The 21,907-nt window shown below is 30.1% G+C and overlaps 1 protein-coding gene across 1 annotated transcript; it reads right to left on the bottom strand.

Moving 5' to 3' along the window:
- Window positions 1-16,557: 16,557 nt before the first annotated feature.
- OCT59_001075 (uncharacterized protein) lies at window positions 16,558-20,564 on the bottom strand (the record flags this gene model as incomplete). Its single annotated transcript, XM_066139296.1, has 3 exons — window positions 17,910-20,564; window positions 17,233-17,439; window positions 16,558-16,869 (listed from the first exon to the last, which is right to left on the bottom strand). The coding sequence occupies exons 1-3, from the start codon at window positions 20,445-20,447 to the stop codon at window positions 16,558-16,560; spliced, it is 3,057 nt and encodes a 1,018-aa protein (XP_065988712.1). The 5' UTR covers window positions 20,448-20,564.
- Between the last annotated feature and the right edge of the window lie 1,343 nt (window positions 20,565-21,907).

Below are 21,907 nucleotides of genomic sequence, written 5' to 3'. Positions count from 1 at the left end.
GTTTTATGTGCAGAAAAAGAATCTAACACTAAAAGAGATCTTGGGTTTGTGCCTTGTCTTGCGCGTCTTGTCCAGATATTTTCTAACCACCAAGACATCTCTTCTTCATTCATCCAACCATTGGGATTAGCACGAACAATTACTCCATCAGGAAAATCTTCTCGCGGAACATTTACAAGTTTGAAAATAATTACTGGTGGTAATTTTTCACCATTGGCCATACAAGCTAAAACAACAGTAAAATTTGAGCGTTCATGCCCAGTAGATAAAATAGAAACGGATTTAGTACCACGATGTTCAACTGTTGTGTTACTTGTCAAATTAAACGCCATAGGCGTTTCATCCATATTTGCAATTAAAGATAATGGGTAGTTATGTTCTCTTCTACGAAAAAGAACATAAGATAAAAATTGATTTTGTTGCTTAACATAATCATCAAGCCGTTGAGCAATTGTTGTCTTTCTCCTGTTAACTAAATTATGACGGGACATAAACCCATCAACCCATTTTTGTGAAAATTTCGCCTCTTTTATATCTGGATATACCCTTAAATATACTGGTTTTTTGGCTAGGGAGCGCGCCTTTGCTTGAATCATGTAACATGAAACAGTTTTTAACTGTCTTCGTGAGTCTTTAAACCATTCCATTAACTCAACTTCAAGCTGTTGGTATTTTGGGCGTGCACCTCGGACAAGTTTTTGAACATAAGGAGCTACTTTCATAAGTTGATCTTTATTCCTTAACCATTCACAAAGTTGTTTTGGTTCAATTTCGAATTTATCTGCTTTGACCGCTTGCTATGACCTTGCTCATAATTTGCGATTATCATTAACTTTTCTCTTGCTGACCATTGACGTTTTTTTTCTGTGAAACTCTAGCACGACGAACTTGAAAATTTCCACGAACCATATTCTAAAAAATAAAAAAAATACCTTTTAAAATAATATAATCATTAAATACATAAAAAAGAAAAATTTATCAGTACCTTGAAAGTTTTTTAAAATGTGATATGAAACAATTGCAAAACGCGAAAAATAAACGGTCTCATTTTATTTCTCTCATGATTTCCCAAGCATGTTATGTAATATAAATTGGTGAATAAATCCTATAAAAGCTTTCTAATTTCACCAGTTGCCAGATTGGTAATCAATGAATGTGCTATTTGTTAATAAAGGACACTTTCCCAGTAATTTGCTTATCAAATATACCGTTTAATTGCAAATATGATGTAATATTACAATTTCCAATTTCCTAATGAATTAAAAGATGCACTCGATAATATACTATTATTAGAGATGATATTCAGGGGGCATTGCTTTTAATAATAATACAATAGTAAAGAAACAATTATCTTGGAATTTTTCGTAATAAATAAAATCAAAAAATATTACGGCATAACTTTAATAAAGACACATTACAAGAGTTGTTAAAGTTTTTAACACACTAAATACTGGATATACAGTCGACCCCCTTTATAGGCACCTCCTATATAAGAACTCCCCTTCTTAAGGCACACATTTTTTAGTCCGAATTTATATATATATAAAATACCCCTTTTATAATCACTTTATTAGTTATAAGTACAATCACACCAAACGTTGGACCCATATTATAGTAAATATATGTAAAATCCCCCCTGCATAAGCACACAAATCACGTGATTTATAAAATAACTGATAAGGTACGCGTTATGCAGTTTGCGCGTTTTATTCAATAAATTCTGTTATTTTTGTTATTTTATCATGCCACCTATTCGTTCACAAAAAATAAATCTAACACAACAAACTCGTACTGCAATTAGTATTAATACTAGGGAACGGGAACCGTTGGGAGTCCAGAGCGAAAAGCGACTTAATTAAACATGAGTAAATTTAACTAAACACAGATAAATTTGATTGAAGCAATCACGGGAGAAAGGTAGTTAACGAACGTAACACAATAGCTAGTCAAATTTATTATTTATGTAATACGTTAATAAATTAGCCACGAGGTTCATATTATAAGCCATGAATAACCATATTTCGTACAAATGTAATATGGTGATAAGCCATGAAATTTACAAAATCAAAAATTTATTTAACGGTTATAAGTATTCGAAAAAAAAGTCATAATAATTAAAATTTAACGTTTGTAATATTAATTCAATTCAAATCACTATCAAATAAAGCGAAAAATATAAGATCAAAATGTCTTCAATGTAAATGTTTTTTTATATGTAATAAATTACCTAATAACAATGTAAAGAATAACAATGTAAAGAATAACAATAAAGAATAACAATAAAGTGTGTACATCATTTAAACTAATTATTCTCGATTTAGCTATAACATTGATCATTTTCTCAATGCCGCACGGATGGATTGTTCTTGACAGTCATTTTCTCAATGGCGCATGGATGGATTGTTCTTGACAGATTGCAGAGCTTATAAAGTAAAATTCTACAAAAATATAAAGATCGGATTTTTTTTTTAAGAAATGGTAGTTTTGATTATAAAGATCAAATATTTTGAGAAATGTCTGACAATACATACGAAAATGTTAATCCCGAAATGATTCGAAAGCGAAAAGCTAAAGCACAGGAGACGCCGGAACAAAGGCAAGCTCGACTAAATCGAGAAAGTGAAAGAAAACGTCAAAAGTGAGCGAAAGAAAGTGAAAATAAACGTAATGAACGTCTAGAAAGCCTTCGCAAAAGAAGAAATAATAAAAAAGAAATGGAGAGGGACGATGAACGTGTTATTCGCTTAGCACATAAAAGTAATCGTAAACGCGTGTTGAGAGCTCGTAATAAGAATCAACTGCAAGATCAGCAAATAAACGAACCAAATGATAATGAACATATTCAAAGAGAGCCTGATAATAGAAACATGCATGTCAGGTCAACATCGTCTACTAATATTAGCGAGGACGATCACAAAGTATTGCAGAAATTTTGTAACAAAATGGATAACATACAGTATAATACTTGCCCCGAATGTAACGAACGGATTCCCGATATGACTCTCATCATGGGCGAGTGTCGTCATTACCACAACGACAAAAAGACACCAAAAAAATTTTCTGCGGATAATAACATGGACCCAGGCGAGGTTCCTGATGAACTTCAGGGACTTACCAACATCGAAGAGATGCTCATTGCGCAGGTTTTTATGGTGATGTCAGTATATCGATTACAAGGTGGACAAAACGGCTACAAAGACAATGTGATTAATTTCCGCAAGACGTTCGGGAGTTCACAAGGCGCCTTTCACAAAATCCTTCATCATTAGACATTCTAGTAGTGCGACGAGAATCAGCAAACGACACATCAGGATTTAGAGATTTCACCGTACGCCACGAAAAAATAGCAAAAGCGCTATATTGGTTAAAAGCAAATAACCCTTATTACGAAGATATAATCATTGACGATGAAATACTTAAATCATTACCTCAAAACGGTTCTATCATTAATCAGATACATCAGATAAGATCTGACCAAATAATTGATGAGATGGATGATATTTCAAACGAAAACAAAAATGAAAATGGACACGACAAGAGCGACGCAATAACTCGTTCGTTTGTGCCTGCCTTACCTTCAACGCAAAGAGAAAATGCCATTATTAACGATACACTTGATCGCATACAAAGCAACGAGCAACCAGTATTGTGGCCTGAGATTGACGGAAGTCCAATAAACGAATTCCAAACACCAGGGTATATTGCGAGGGCGTTTCCGACTCTATATCCATATGGAAAAGGTGATCTCAGATCTAATCGTCCACTAGATATCAAGCCAGCAGAGTATTTTAAACACTTACTCTGGTTCAAAGATGGACGATTTGGACGTCACTCGAGATGAAGGTACTTCGCATTAAATTCTACGATGCGATGGAGAGATTTGCAAGAAGGAAAGGTATATGTCCGACGGAATTTAAGCGAAAAACAGCTTGACGTGTCCGACATTCTAGAGATGATATCCAATGGAGATCAACAATTAGCAGACAGAATAATGAGATACGGGGAAGGGCTAAGAGGGACAAGGCAATTTTGGATAGCAAAACGTGGTGAACTTACAGACATGATAAAGCAAATAGGACACAAAGGTCTAATATTTTATACATTCCGCACAGCAGACTTTCACTGGCCTAACCTTCATCGACTCATGCCAGATGATGGAGACGCTCAATCAAAAGTCATTAATAACCCTCATATCGCGGCTTGGTTCTTTACCAAAAGATTCGAAAGTTTTTTTAATAATGTGCTTAAGGAAAAATGAGACCTCGAGGACTGGTGGTTTCGGTATGAATGGCAGCACAGAGGGAGCGTCCACGTGCACGGTATTGGAAAGAAATGCAACGCACCCACTATTGAATGGAAGAATTTAAAAAACAACGAAGAAGAGATGAAGAACGTAATTGATTACATTGATTCTATAATCACCACAATAAATCCAGCAATACATGCACCCGTACCTGAGAAGCACCCATGCCAAAAAGATAGCAGTGAAATCGATGATGGCTTACAAGATTATATCGAATTAATCAACAAACTTCAGCATCACACGAGATGCAGCCCATCGTACTGCATACGCACAAATCGTGAAGGAGTGCAAACATGTAGATTTGGGTACCCTAAGGAACACATCAGAAGCACATTAATACGTGATGATAAAAACGGGCAGCCAGAATTACTTATGGCAAGAAACAATCCTTACATTAATCCACATAACAGAATACAGCTACAGGGATGGAGAGCAAATGTGGATTTAAAGCCTATTCTTAGCATTCACGCAGCGCTCCAATATATATCAAAATATGCCAGTAAAGCGGAACCAAGTTCACTGGCATTCTCTGAGATCTTCAAGCAAATTCTTGACAACAGCAATCCTGACGATTCTTCACTTTCTCCAATTCAGAAACTCCTACTCAACAGCGTGTCGGAACGCGACATATCAGCTCAGGAAACCTGTCACCTCCTTAATGGAACTGCACTATATCATTCAAGTCATTCCTTTGTATCTTTAAATGTTAACGAGGAAGGATTAAGGTGGATCCAAAGAACAGGTAGTGGAGATAATGTAGAAGACACTGGACGTACAACTCAATCAGCTTTAAAAAGATATTGGGAACGACCAGAAGAATTAGAAGATTATTCGTTATTTGAATTATACCTTACGCATAGGTTTTCCAGGGGTCAATGGAAAAAGTGTAAGAAAGAAAACATAGTTCGCGTCTGGCCTCGTCCATCATCTTATCATAACGGAGATCAATGGGAGGCTTATTGCAGAGTAAAGTTCTACTCCACGTCCGACATCGCAAAACGCAAGTACTTACAGAAAACGGCAATATCAATTTGTCTACCTTATACGATCAACATATAGATACGATAAACGATGCACCACAGGACTTGCTCAGACAACCCGTTGACGAAGAAGAGGTTTATGATGAAGATAGTGAAGACGAACTACCGTTCGAAGAGGACAAAGATGAGGATGAGGAACAATATAGATACGACTGGATGCGGCTCGCAAAGATGGGACCCAAAGTGATCATACATTGCGCATCCGACCTTGGTTCTCGTGATATGGATTAGAATCACGATTGGATAACTGACGCACAACAAAACTACTCCAATAACGATATTGCTAATGTTGACGAATTCATTAAGAACGCCTTGAATTCTGGGATATTAGACGGAAGAGAAGTTGATATTGATTCAATAGATTACTGGAAGTTAAACGAAAATCAAAAAAAAATCTTCACACAAATAGAATCACATTACAATAATATTCTCAACGGGAAGAAGGTCAAAGCGTTAAGGATTATGATAATGGGAACCGCTGGTACGGGAAAGTCGTATCTTATCAAGATGATATGGCAGAAACTTCACGAAATGGCAGGAACCAATACTGATTCTCCGGTTCTGGTTATCGCACCTACGGGTATAGCAGCCTTTAATATAAATGGATCAATGATACACTCAACGCTTTCCATACCAATACGCAACCCAAAAAACCTCGAACTTGATAGCAGGCGACTGAAACAATTACAAGAAAGGTTAAAAAAAGTAATTTATCTAATAATTGACGAGAAAAGCATGGTCGGACGTCGAATGCTCGCGGTAATAGACATGAGATTAAGACAGGCTTTTCCCAAAAATTCCAAAGAGCCCTTCGGAGGAAGATCCATCATATTACTTGGCGATTTTGGTCAATTACCGCCAGTACTTGACGTTCCTATGTTCTTCAAGAACACAAGTGTAGACGGAAATTCTAATAAAGGTATAGCTGCATATAAACATATAAGAGAAGTATTCAAGCTCAACGTAATTCTAAGGCAAACAGGTAATTCAAACGAACAAAAAGAATTCCGTGACATACTTCTAAGGATGCGTGATGGGGAAAGCAGCCTTGACGATTGGAAGATACTCAGTACACGGTTCGAAGAGAATCTAAATCAGCAGGAATGTGAAAGATTTTCAGATGCTGTATTCTTATTAACAACGTGGAACGATGTTGACAAAATCAATATAGAGAAGCTCAGATCTTTGAAGCGACCTGTGGCCAAGATTATGGCAGTTCATACCGGCGGAAACGAAGCCAAAAAAGCCAGTTCGGATGTGGCAAAGGGACTTGAACCTCAGTTATTATTGGCAAAAGGAGCTCGAGTAATGCTCACAGCAAACCTGTGGACCAAAGGAGGATTAGTGAACGGATTGATCGGAACCGTTCATGACATACTGTTCAAAAATCAAGGTCTACCATCACTTCCAGCAGCAGTTTTCGTCAAGTTCGACGCGTATGAAGGACCCACCATAACATCGACAGAAGGAGACCATGTTGTTCCAATAGTACCCATTAAAAGAAGTTGGGAAGGTAAGTCTGGGACGATATGTTCCAGACAACAAGTTCCTCTCTGCCTAGCGTGGGCAATAACCGTGCACAAAAGTCAGGGTCTGACGTTGTCAAAGGCTAAAATAGATATTGGAAGTAAAGAGTTCGCTGCAGGATTGACATTCGTAGTGGCGTCACGCATTCGTTCTCTTAGCGACATTTATTTCAGACAATTTACGTTTGACAGACTTCAACGTATTAAAAATAGCAGCAGGTTACAGGAAAGGAAGGCGGAGGAAAAAGGCTTACCTCCAGGATAGCTCGATAGAGGACAAGTTGGGGTATTTTCTTATTTTTATTATTTTAGAAAGACGCGGGATGTATTATATATTTGCAAGACGCGCGCTTAATTATTTACTTTTTATTGTTTCAGATAAAAAGAAGATATATCGAAAAAAAATCAAAGTGGTTTCGTCATTATAAAGTTCAGTTTAAACAATATTATTTTTTTTTTCGTTACATTAAATAAATAGAAAATTGAATAAAAAAAAAATTATGATTTTATGATTTTATTCTATTTTAATTTTGATTAATTATTAATTAAAAAATAAACGGTATAAAAATAAACGGTATAACGTAATCAAACAAGCAAATCTTTGTTCTATTTTTATTTTTATTTTTGTCACATGAATAAACAAAGAGTGACGTTAACCGAAATAACCGATAGAACCAATACGAATGTATGGATATCGACTCAAACAGTGAGCAGGCGGACATCGGGACATTTGTGAAACCGAAACGAATAGTATATAGTCTTTCGCTTCGCTCCGGACTAATAAAAAAAGAGATTTGTGAATTTATGGTAGCAAATCCTAACATAAAACAAAGTGATGTTGCTTCATTTTTTAATGAAAAATATATAGGATTAAATATTCAAAGAACAACTATTAATAAAATATGGAAAAACAAGCAAAAATGGCTTTCAGTTCTTTCTACTTCACAATTTTCACATACATTTCATCAACGTTCTGTTCAATTTCCTGAAGTTGATAAAGCTATGCAAATTTGGACATCACAAGCAATAGCTGCTGGACTTCCATTAAGTGATATGATATTACAACAAAAAGGGCTGGAATTTGCAAAGATGTTTAATATGGATGATAAATTAAAGTGTGCTAATGGTTGGGTGTATAGGTTTAAAAAACGAAATGGAATCCATAAAATTAAGTTGTCAGGAGAAGCTAACAGTGCGCCTATTGAAAGTCTTCCAGAAGAACGTGCACGTTCACGTGCACTTTTAGCTAAGTATGATAAGGAAGACATTTATAATGCAGACGAAACATGCCTTTTTTTTAGAATGGAACCAAATCAAACATTAGGTACCAGTCCAACATCAGGTTATAAAATAGTAAGTTTATTTTAGAATTTGTTTTATTAAATAAATTAAATGATCTTAATATTTTTTTATTTTTTTTATAGGATAAAAATCGGATTTCTATTCTTTTTTGCACTAATGCTACGGGAAATCACAAATTTCGTCCTCTTGTGATTGGAAAATCATTTAATCCTCATCAGCAAGTTTTAAACAGGCGTATAAAGTGTTGAAAAACGCCATGTGTTGCTCAACGCCAAAAAATGTAGGAAAACGAACCCTTTGTCAATCAACGCTACTTAAAAACGTTTAAAAATGCGTAAAACAACACCGATTTAAATGTAAAGCTACACGTAGTAAAACAACAATAGTTTAAAACCGCGTATACAATGTATAAAAATGCGTATATTGATATTAAAAACGCGTATAGCAACAGTATTTTTTAGTCATCGTACGATAGTTAACTTTAATTGTAGTATTAGTAATTTATTAACATATATCATATTATTGTATATTATTAACATATAAAATTTAATTGTAAAATATTGTAAATTTATTTATAAAATACAGTACAATACAAATAATACAAATACATTATTTAAAGAAATTAACCTCTTGTTATAATTGGATTGCCGCGGATTTTTAAGCGATCAACGTACTAAATTTCCGTTGACAAAGCGCCCCTGGTGACACAACCATAACAAGGTGGGTTTTCAAATAAAAAAAACACAAAAGTTTCGTTAACGAAATTTACACAACCATTCGTTTTTGATGAATTTCTCTAAGTCCATTAATAATATTCCACAACAAAAGTAATCACCTTCTGCGATCTGATCCATATTCCAATAACCTGACCGAAGCCTACAAAAAAAAGGAATCGTTAACAAACGTTTCCTAAAAAAGTCAATAAATTTAAGTTTCGCAAAGATTGCGAAACTTACCATTTTTCCAAAGTAAAACACCGAATGGATCCTATAAAATAAAAGAAGGAAAACGTTAATAAACGCTTCCTAAAAAAATAAAAATGAGGAAAGTTTCATAATGAACAAAACTTACCTCAAGTTCCCGGCCAACTCAAAACTCCTGGAACCTACAAGAAAAAAAGGAAATGTCAGTAAACATTTCCTAATTAAAAAAAAACAAAAAAAAAACGGAAGTTTCGTAACGAAACGTACGAAACTTACCGTTTTCCAAATTTCAAAATTTCCAGAAATCGAACCTACAAAAAAAAGAGAAAAGTTCAGTTAGAACGTTTCATAAAGAATAAATCAAAAAAAAAAAGAAAGTTTCGTATGAAACTTACCGTTTTTTTTGATTTTCTTAAATTTCTGAAACCTAAAAAAAGATCAAAGGAAACGTTAGTAAGAGTTTCCTAATTAAATAAAAAAATTATTATTAAGTTTCGTAACGAAATGAAACGTTACGAAACTTACCATTTTAAGTTTTTAATCAAAGACAAACCGAAACCTAAATAAAGAAAAAGGAAATATTAGTAAATATTTCCTAAAAAAAATAAAAAAAAACAACGGAAGTTTCATAACAAAACGTTACGAAACTTACCATTTTCCGAATTTCGAATTCCCAGAAATCAAACCTAACAAAAAAGAGAAACGTTCAGTTAGAACATTTCTTAAAGAAAAAAATAAAAAAACGGCAGTTTCGTAACGAAACGTACGAAACTTACCATTTTACAAATTTCAAAATTCACGGAAATCGAACCTACAAAAAAAAAGAGAAACGTTCAGTTAGAACGTTTCTTAAAAAAAAATTAAAAATAAAGTTTCGCAACGAAATGAAACGTTGCGAAACTCACATTTTGCCTACCCAAAGTCCGATATCTACAAAAGAAAAGAAAAAAAAAAAGAAACATTAGCATCGTTTCTTTAAAAAATCAAAGCTTCGCAACAAATGTTGCGAAACTCACCATCGTACTATCCAAAAGTTCGATACCTACAAAAAGAAGAAAAAAGAAACGTTAATATCGTTTCTTTAAAAACAAAAAATAAAGAAAAGACTTTGAAGTTTTACCTTCAAAATCTTGTTCAGAAAACGTCCAGAAATCCGCGGACCTAAAAAGAAGAAAAACAAAACGTTAGTCACGTTTCGTTAAAATAAATTAAAATTAAAAAAAATAATTTTTACCTGAATCATCCAGGAAGCGGATATAAAAATAAAAAAACGAAACGTTAGATACGTTTCGTTAAAAACAAAAAATTTAAAAAAAAATTTTTGAAACGTTTTTTAACGTTTCGTTAAAAAATGAAAAAATCGGAACGTTAGCCAACGTTCCGATTAAAAAAATCAAAAAAAAATTATTTTGGAACGTTAAAAAACGTTCCGATTAAAAAAAAAATTAAAAAAAAATATTACGAAACGTTAAAAACGTTTCGTTAAAAAAATAAATAAAAAAATAAAAAAATCAGAACGTTAGCCAACATTCCGATTAAAAAAAAAAGAAAAAGTTAATAACGAAACGTTAAAAACGTTTCGTTAAAAAAAGAAAAAAAATGTAAATCGGAACGTTAGGTAACGTTCCGATTAAAAAAAATGAGAAAAAAAAAGTTATTAACGAAACGTTAAAAACGCTTAAAAGATTAAAAAAAATAAAAAATAAAAAAATCGGAGCGTTAGCCAACGTTCTGATTAAAAAAGAAAAAAGTTATTACGAAGCGTTAAAAGCGTTTCGTTAAAAAAGAAAAAAATGTAAATCGGGAGCGTTTTTCAGCGTTCGATTAAAAGGAATGAAAAAAGTTAATAACGAAACGTTAAAAACGTTTCGTTAAAAAAGAACAAAAAATGTAAATCAGAACGTTAGCCAACGTTCCGATTAAAAAATGAAATAAAAAAATTAATCAGAACGTTAGCTAACGTTCCGATTAAAGAAATCAAAAAAAAACAATATTTCGGAACGTTTTTCAACGTTCCGATTAAAAAATGAAATAAAAAAATTAATCGGAACGTTAGCCAACGTTCCGATTAAAAAATTTTTTAAAAAAAACAATATTTCGAACGTTTTTCAACGTTCCGATTAAAAATTAAAAAAAAATAATAAATCGGAACGTTAGCCAACGTTCCGATTAAAAATTAAAAAAAAAAGAATATTTTGGAACGTTAAAAACGTTCCGATTTAAAAATTTAAAAAAATAATAAATCGGAACGTTAGCCAACGTTCCGATTAAAGAAATTAAAAATAAGAATAATATTTCGAAGCGTTACTAAAAAATGTTTCGTTAAAAAATGAAAAAGTAGTTTCGCAATGTTTCGTTGCGAAACTTACCAGAAGTTTGATACCTTCCAACTTTTTTCCGTATAAGGCTCATATCTCAGGAATTAATAACCTTATATTATGGAATTTACAGAGTTTTTACATAAATAACGGATAAAACTTTTTATAGGATGAAGGGGAGAATGAAAGGGTTATGGGAAAACGAATGGGAAGGGGATAATGAAAGGTAATGGGAAAAACGAAGGAAAACAAAAAAATTAAGCTTTGCTAAAAAAATTTTTGCTATACCACAGTGGCGCAGTGGTAATTATTAATCCAGTATCACGTGACACACGTGATATATCATTACATAAAATACGTAATGCTTAATATTAATTTTAATAAATACTTATAATAGTACAATGGTTAGATCGTGAGATTGATATATTAATAGTGTAATTGAGGTAACCGGTTCGGTTCCTAAGGTGAGTAAAAATAAATAAATTAATATAATTTATTTAGTTGTGTTAATACTTAATATACAGTGCATTGAACTACACATTAGAGTTGAATGACGCGTATATTAACATTATGCGTTGGTATACTTCAGTATACGGGTGTTGATTAATATTGTAAAATGTGTTGAACAACTAGCTGGTGTTGATCAACGCGTATACTGGTGTGAATCAACACTTTTCAAACTTGCTGATGCTCGATGTTTTAAAAATTTTAACAAATCAGCTCTTCCTGTAACATATCGAGCTAATTCCAAAGCTTGGATGCGTTCAGATATTTTTGTTGAATGGCTTAATCATCTTGATTATTATTTTCGTACATTAAATCAAAAAATATTATTGATTATTGATAATGCTGGTTCTCATTTTAATCCAAAAAGGTTTGAGAAAAATGATAATGATATTAGTAATGATGAGATGTCAAATGAAGAAAATAGTGAGCAAGGATCTAACAAAAAAAAGCAAAAAAATAAAACACAACAAAAAAAAAATATACCTAATCTTACTAATATTGAATTGGCTTATCTTCCACCAAATACAACAGCACATCTTCAACCTATGGATGCTGGAATTATTAATAGTTTTAAATCTAAATACAAACAAGAGTTTTGCAAACATTTAATTCAACAATTTGATTTTGGAATAGATTATAGGAAGTAAGTTATAAATATTGTTTAATTAATTTTAATAAATAATATTTAACTAATATTATTGTTTACATAGGAATAAGTTGAATATTAAAGAGGCAATTGATTATATTGCCGATGCTTGGAATAATGTTACCCAAACAACTATTAAAAATTGTTGGATTAAGACGGGTATTCTTCCATCTGATAATCTTAATGATATTGATGATGTAAATAACAATAATGATATCGATATTGATTTGGATTTAAACGAACTTGAAAGTCTTCTTAGTGAATTACCAGAAGATTCTGATGGTCTATTGGAATATTTTCAAATGCTTGATAAAGAGATTCCAACTGAAGAAGTTCTTACCGATGAACAAATTATTAATTTTATACAACGCGATGAAAATGAGAAAGATGATAATAATAATGATGATGATGATGATGACGATGATGATGTAATAGTACCTTTAATATCAGCAAAAAAAGCCGTTGATTTATTAGAGACGTATATCAAATATTTTGAACAACAAAATGATGATGATTTTGATTTTAATGATTTACAAATCTTTAAAAAGTATTTGCGCGTAACGAGATTTAAAGCATTTAATTCTAAAAATCAAACTATACTTGATACATTTTTAAACTAATAGTTTAATATAATAATAGATAATAATAAAGTTCAAAATTTAAATTCGTTGTGTAATTGCAATTTTAAGGGGTGCATAAGACGCGATTTTTTTTTAAGTTTTTGCGTCGCATTTGTATACGCGTTCGTGTAAAGTAAAAAACTATATAAAGAACTAAAGATCGTATGGGTGGGTGGGATAAATTAGTTTTTTATTTTTCAAAAAATTTGTAAAAAATTAGCATAATATCTTTAATAATTAGCCGATTTTAAGTATATTTTACATATAAACTTTTTTACAAAATTTTTTTTTGATGATTTTTTTTTATATAATCACATTTATTTAAAAATTTATATATATGTGATTATATAATTAAACCCTCACCAATAGGCACACCTCATTATAATCACATCATTGAATGGTCCCGAGGGGTGTGATTGTAGAGGGGGCTGACTGTATAATAAATTTGTGTCGCACACATGTACCAATATGATATGTTACTAAATTGGGATGATGATTTGTATTCCCTATTATACCCCCCCGCTTCATAATATCCTACCATTTATAATACCCGTTGTCTCACAAAGTACCCGGTATTTTATAATTTTTAAATCGGGAGTTTTATATTATACCCGGGGTATCTTGTGCAGTGCGGTACAGTATCTTTACACTATGTTATCATATTATTAGTGATCAAAGAGAAGGACCAATTGAAGGTACGCCTTTAGAATATCAATGACTTTATCAAAAATGTAGAGATCATGACGTCCTATAAAAATTTTTATCTGAATATTTCAATTATTTCTCCATAATTTTCGTGTGAAAATGATACATTCACGTCAGAGATGAAAATTTCCATGATTTAAGGCTATAAATTCCATGAAAATGATACATTCGCAGAAAAAACATGGAAATATAAAACATGGATCAACATTTTTTACAGGAACAGATATTATCTCATCTAAATTTGGCTCATAAAAAAAATTCATAATAAATTTCGTATTTTACTAATGATAGTAACCAATTAAAGATGGTCATCGGTCCTACAGGTCCTACTCGGTCCTGGACCGGTCAGTCCCAGGACTTGTAGGACTGGACCGCGGTCTTTCATTTTTTCTTGGCGCAGTAGGACCGGTCCTGAGACTGACCTGGTCTTTGTATCGGTCTTTATATAAAAGTTATTACATGCATATTGAAACTTCTAGAAAAGACTGTCTCCCTGTCTCCAAGGAAAAAAAGAAAATTAACGTTAATAAAGTATAGTAAATCCGTCTTTATACATGTTATTTGCTTATAATATACGTCTGGAATGGTTCCTATAAATTTATACAATTTGTGTTCATTTATAAAGGAAGACTGTTCCTAGTAAAGTAATAGAAAATTTTTTATTTACAGAAAAAAGAAAAAAGACTGATCGGTCTTAAAAAGACTGAGTCCTTAAAAAGACCGTCGGTTTTATTGTACGTGTTACAAGACCGAAAGACCGTGGTCCTACATCAAGACGGACTGGTCCGTCTTTTTAAGGTGTAGGACCGCGAGACCGTAGTCTTTTAGGACCGATGACCATCTTTATAACCAATATGCCCAGTATACTTTATAAATAATATATATTTTCAATTGAATTTTTGTTTTTTCCCTGAGTCCTTAAATACACTTCTGATATTTTATCATATACAGTAAATTTTATTCGCGACTACAAATGATAAACTTTTTAATTTGCATAAATCCAGTTATCAAAAATAAAAAAAAAATTAAGAAGCAGTATCATAAACACCCATTATAACATAAGTCAATTAATGAACGTAACGAAATTTCTTAAGTACTGCATATATTTTTTTACTTAAGCATATTATTATATACTGTATATTATCAAGAAAAATGTCGAATAGCTTTTTAAAATCTAAACTCATATGAAATAAAAACTTCCTTTATGTGTAACATTTTATATTTCTGTTTTGTATGTTTTGTATCTGTCGTATAAACTAATAAATAATAAAAAATATTCATTTGACAATACAAGACATTACCGAATCGTATTGATCTAAAATTCTTTGGATCATTGACTGCTTTAAAGCCTTAAAGGTGTACTCTAATTGTTTCTCTAAAACTCCTATTAACAATGTGAAAGTGCAACCTACTTATAAGATGCCATGAAAGAAGGATATCAACTTGTTATTTATCATAGTAAATATAAATGTTGGACTTTTTCCTCTTTTATAATTTATATAAGTCATCGTAGTATCATACTCAATAGTTTCGGTTCTATTATCCGCTGCAGTTAATAATTCACAATAATATATTTTTAAGTGCTATTGACGTATTAAAATTAAAATAATTATCATTAAGATAAAAAAATATGCTTTTTAAGTATAAATAATTTAACCCACATGTAATATCCGATTGCCATTTGAAATTTATCTTTCCATTTTAATAAATTTATCCTTCTTAAATCTTTTCCAACTTTATTTTATCGAATAATCTCCTAAATTTCTTACTCCATGATTAGAAACTTATTTAAACATTTAAATCTTAATAAACTTTGATATTCCAAGAAACTAATAATGTTATAGAAATAACATTCGAAGATTTTACAGTAAATTTCACATCCACGACACGATACATTATAATTAATTTAATTCTTATCTCCACAAAATTTCGATGAGAACGTTTACTGCAACTTACTTTTTTCATTAGTTTCTCAACACCAAAATTCTCTAATTTTTTTAAATTCACTAAAATTCGCTATATTCAATTAATATCTTTATCTTCCATTTCATTTTGGCCCATTCCTAAAAAAAATTGTTTGAAATCTATTTCCTTATCTTTGTCACTTACTATACGTAAAATAATTTAAAAAAGATTGAATGGTAATTTAGAACATTTAATTACACCTCTATATGAACCTTTTAATTGAGAAGTTGCTGCACGTATTTCATCGATAATCGTAATTAATTACGAATACAATAAATAAATTAAATTTTTCATCAATTAGTAAAAAAAAATATTATTAAAATTTCATTAACTGGAACTGGGTTAAAAAAAATCTTAAAAAAAATTCAGTTTAAAAAAAAATCCAAAATGATAAAAAAAACAAAAAAAAAACCAATTATAAAGGGGAAAAATTAATAATCAGAAAAGAAAATTTTCAGTTAAAAAAAAACTCAAAAAAGAAATTTTTTAAACATTTTATTGATTGTATCATTCCGGAATGTGTATATAATCCTGTATATCACAATTCAGTTTATTTGTACAGGAGGGTTATATATATTATGATCTAACTTCAAACCACAAAAACATGGAATAGATCAGATGCAGATGAATTATATGTCACACAATTTAAAATTACTTATACAGGTTAATAGTTACACCATTTCTAATTATATTTCATTTACTTTATATAGCAACAATACAATCAAGACAATCAGTATTTGGATCTAAAATTTCAGTAAGATTGCGACTTGTAAAATATGCTAGTGTATGAGCTTGCATAATAGAAATATTCGCTTGTTCTGGTAATAAAGCTTTGTCTGCCTCTACAAATTCTTTCATATCATTTTTTAATTGATTATTAATATTAGGTACTCTATAGATATATTTTCTATTCCTGTTTATTTTACAATATTCATTAATACATCTAATCCATTCAGAAATAGTATTTTCAATAATTACTATATTTGGTCTTTTGGAAGGATCTGAATCCCAGCACTTTTTCATCAAATCTATATAACATTTTGGAGTATTTTTCATAATTTCAGGACGTTCCCCTTTACAGACACTCAAAATAAGGTGATGATCATGTGCTACACAATTAAATGGAGGAATGCCTGATGTAAATTCCCACATTATTATTGAAAAACTATAAATATCACTTGCTGGAGTATAGTGCTTTTTTCTTAATATTTCAGGTGCCATATAAGGTAAAACTCCAATTCTATTGTCAGAATCTTGTAAATCATTTATAGGTTGACATAATCCAAAATCACTAATAAATAACTCTTTATAATTATCTGATATTAAAATATTAGTATCATTAAAATCACAATGAATTAAATTTGATTCATGAATTACTTTAAGCCCTAATATTATTTTTTTCAATAATTGTAACTTATCTTGCCACTTAAATTTAATTATATCAGATAAGTATTTTCTCAAACTTCCTTTTTCTGCATAGCTCATTACCATTATATAATTTAAATTATTTGGATCTTGAGTAATTCCAAATAATCGAATAAATTTTGAAAATGATTTTTTCTGACAACTATAATGATATTTCCACTATAAATAAATAAAAAATTATTAAATTTTTGCAAAAGAAAGTAAAATATACTATTAAATATAAGTACTATATATACCTCATCAAGAAATTTGCTATTTAAACTTGATGAATTATTAAGTGTTTTAAGAATGACCTCATAACCTAATTGTCTATTCCATTGTTGTTTATCAAAATTCCAACTATAAATAGGTCCATTTGACCAGATAGCTTTATAAATTTCACTGAATCCTCCTTTATCATAATAATTAATATTTGAGAATTTATTATAAGGTATCCACTCCAAAATTTCATAACTATTTCTAGCATTTAGTTGTGCTTCTTGAATAAATTTATCAATAAAGTTATTTTTACTAGTCCATTTTGAAAAATCTTGCTGAAATCGTTTAATATTACATTGTTGGCACCATTTGTAATCAATATATGGTTGATTGCATTCCTTACATATTTCAACTTCATTTTTAAAACCTACTTTATTACTCTCTGCTACATTTTGATACCAATAAAAGGCTTCGTCTAAATTTTTTTCTGTTCCTTCTTCATGTCTGTAACAAGCAGCTAAATTAAACATTGCTTTTTCATCACCACTTTCTGCTGCTTTTTGATACCAATAAAAGGCTTTTTCTAAATTTTCTTCTGTTCCTTCTCCATTTTTATAACATATAGCTAAATCAAACATTGCTCTTTCATCACCATTTTCTGCTGCTTTTTGATACCAATAGAAGACTTTATTTAAATTTTTTTCTGTCCCTTCTCCATTTTTATAACATATAGCTAAATCAAACATTGCTCTTTCATCACCATTTTCTGCTGCTTTTTGATACCAATAGAAGACTTTATTTAAATTTTTTTCTGTCCCTTCTCCATTTTTATAACATATAGCTAAATCAAACATTGCTCTTTCATCACCATTTTCTGCTGCTTTTTGATACCAATAGAAGGCTTTTTCTAAATTTTCTTCTGTTCCTTCTCCATTTTTATAACATATGGCTAAATCAAATATTGCTCTTTCATCACCATTTTCTACTGCTTTTTGATACCAATAGAAGACTTTATTTAAATTTTTTTCTGTCCCTTCTCCATTTTTATAACATATAGCTAAATCAAACATTACTTCTTTATTACCATTTTCTGCTGCTTTTAAATACCAATAAAAAGCTTTTTTTAAATTTTCTTCTGTTCCTTCTCCATTTTCATAACATATGGCTAAATTAAACATTGCATTGATATTATCTTTTTCTGCTGCTTTTTGATACCAATAAAAGGCTTCTTCAAAATTCTTTTCTGTTCCTTCTCCATTTTCATAACATATAGCTAAATTAAACATTGCATTGATATTACCTTGTTCTGCTGCTTTTTGATACCAATAAAAGGCTTTTTTTAAATTTTTTTCTGTTCCTTCTCCATTTTTATAACAAATGGCTAAATTAAATATTGCAAATATATAACCATTTTCTGCTGCATTTTGATACCAATAAAAGGCTTTTTCTAAATTCTTTTCTGTTCCTTTTCCATTTTTATAACTATTGGCTAAATTAAACATTGCTATTTTATTACCATTTTCTGCTGCTTTTTGATACCAATAAAAGTCTTTTTCTAAATTTTTTTCTGTTTCTTTTCCATCATCATAATATAAAGCTAAATTAAACATTGCTTCTTTATCATTATTTCCTGCTGCTTTTTGATATAAATAAAAAGCTTTTTCTAAACTTTCTTCTGTTCCTTCACCATTTCTATAACATAAAGCTAAATTAAATATTGCTTTAATATAATCTTTTTCTGCTGCTTTTTGATACCAATAAAAGGCTTTTTTTAAATCTTTTTCTGTTCCTTCTTCATGCCTGTAACAAGTAGCTAAATTAAACATTGCTTTTTCATTACCATTTTCTGCTGCTTTTTGATACAAATGAAAGGCTTTTTCTAAATTCTTTCCTGTTCCTTCTCCATTCCTATAACATATGGCTAAATTAAATATTGCATAAGTATAATCATTTTCTGCTGCTTTTTGATACCAATAAAATGCTTTTTCTAAATTATTTTCTGTTCCTTCTCCATTTTTATAACATAAGGCTAAACTAAACATTGCTTCTTTAATACCATTTTCTGCAGCTTGTTTATACCAATAAAATGCTTTTTCTAAATTTTTTTCTGTACTTTTTCCATTTTTATAATATATGGCTAAGTTAAACATTGCTTCTTTAACACCATTTCCTGCTGCTATTTGATACCAATAAAAAGCTTTTTCTAAATTTTTTTCTGCTCCTTCTCCATTTCTGTAACAGATAGCTAAATTAAACATTGCTCTTTCATCACCATTTTCTGCTGCTTTTTGATACCAATTAAAGGCTTTTTCTAAATTCTTTTCTGTTCCTTCTCCATTCCTATAACATATGGCTAAATTAAATATTGCATAAGCATAACCATTATCTACTGATTTTTGATACCAATAAAAGGCTTTTTCTAAATTTTTATCTGATCCTTCTCCATTTTTATAACTATTAGCTAAATTAAACATTGCTGCCTCATCACCCTTTTCCGCTGCAATTTGATACCAATAAAAGGCTTTTTCTAAATTCTTTTCTTCTCCTTCTCCATTTTTATAACATATGGCTAAATTAAGCATTGCTCTTTCATCACCATATTCTGCTGCATTTTGATACCAATAAAAGGCTTTTTCTAAATTCTTTTCTGTTCCTTTTCCATTTTTATAACACATGGCTAAATTAAGTATTGCATAAATATAACCATTTTCTGCTGCTTTTTGATACCAGTAAAAGGTTTTTTCCAAATTCTTTTCTGTTCCTTTTCCATTTTTATAACTATTAGCTAAATCAAACATTGCTTTTTTATCACCATTTTTTACTAATTTTTCTAATTTTTTAAAAGAATTAATACATTCTTCACACCATAATTCTTCAATAAAAGGTTTATTACAATATGAGCATTTTTTGGTTTTTACTGTATTAATATCTTTATCAGAGATATTTGATTTACTAAATTCAGTTTCCATTGATAATTTTAGAAATTTATTTACTAGAAAAAAATTTTATTTTATAGACGGGTTTTTTTTAGACAATTTTTTTTTATTTCAATTTATTATGAATGAATTACTAAAAAGGAATGTTTTAACCAAAAGTGGGATGTTACAAAACAAATAAATTTTTTTCGGGCTATTGTTTTTCCGATGTACCCGATCTAGGTAGAATGCATGATGTCATAATTTACTATGATAAGCATAATGCTAGTTTTCAGTACAAAGTAAAATTTTATACGTAAATTATAGGGTAGGATATATTTTATATGGTTAGATAGCCAAGAGCCTATATAATAATAATATCCTTAAACTTTAAAAATTTTAATTATCTAAAAAACTTTATAAAAAGTCTTTGTATGCCCTGTAAAAAATCTGATCCGTGTTTTATCTTTCCATGTTTTTTCCGTAAATGTATCATTTTCATGGAATTTATAGCCTTAAATCATGGAAATTTTCATCTCGCTAACACGGATATCCGTGAATGTATCATTTTCACGGAATTTTTACGGAAGACACGGAGAAATAATGGAAATATTCGGATAAAAATTTTTTATAGGGATGAATTTACGAATCAAAACCCAATTAGGTATTATTTTATATAAACATAAAATTTTCCATCGTATTACACACAACCTTTAATTAAAATGTTCACTTTTTCTATATAAAAAATTATAATGTAGAAAATTAAACAAAATTAATTTTTTGCAAAGTTTTAAGATTATGAAGAAGCAACTTTATCAGCATTTTTATTCCAACAAAATTGGTAGACAAATGAGTATAAATTGAAAATTTTTACAAATATAGTTTAATACTGTATATGGGCGTACAAAACCATTATACTAATATAGTTGTAAACATTTCGCTTTGAATTTTCTAGTTATATGATCGTATAATAAGTTGTTACCTAAAAAACTGGTAAAATTACTTTTTCTTATTTACAAATAAATAAAAAAAAAAAATTTTAAAAAGTTATTTTCTTTTCGTCGGTAACAATAAAATTTTTTTATATAGATAAATATTAGCTAATTAGAAAAAATAAACCAGCGTTTTATTTTTTATAAACATTTTTTGGGACTTTTTATAACCAATTTAATTATACTATGTGTTTTTCTCAAAACATTGTTTCCAATTAGGTAACTGCCATAATAAATAAATTTTATTATACAAATTTTATTACCTGTAGTAATGTAATGAATAAATTTTTTTATAAATATTATTTTTTTTTAACCCATTTTTACGAATTCAATTTAAGTATGAATCGTCAGGTGATGTGAGTTAAACCCACAAGTAAAATTTGATGATATATCGTATTGAAGTGCTGTGCTGCCCTCTTCTATTTATGTATCTATATTGAGCGAGAGGGAAAAGGAGAAAAATGAAAGTAATTAATTAGCAATAAAGCTTTGTTTAAGTAAGTTGATCTAGTGATTGTGTGG

This window comes from Rhizophagus irregularis, chromosome 1 (assembly GCF_026210795.1).
Source record: "Rhizophagus irregularis chromosome 1, complete sequence".
NCBI lineage: Eukaryota > Fungi > Glomeromycota > Glomeromycetes > Glomerales > Glomeraceae > Rhizophagus > Rhizophagus irregularis.
The sequence above is the reverse complement of the archived record's forward strand: the minus strand, read 5'-3'. Positions and strand labels throughout refer to the sequence as shown.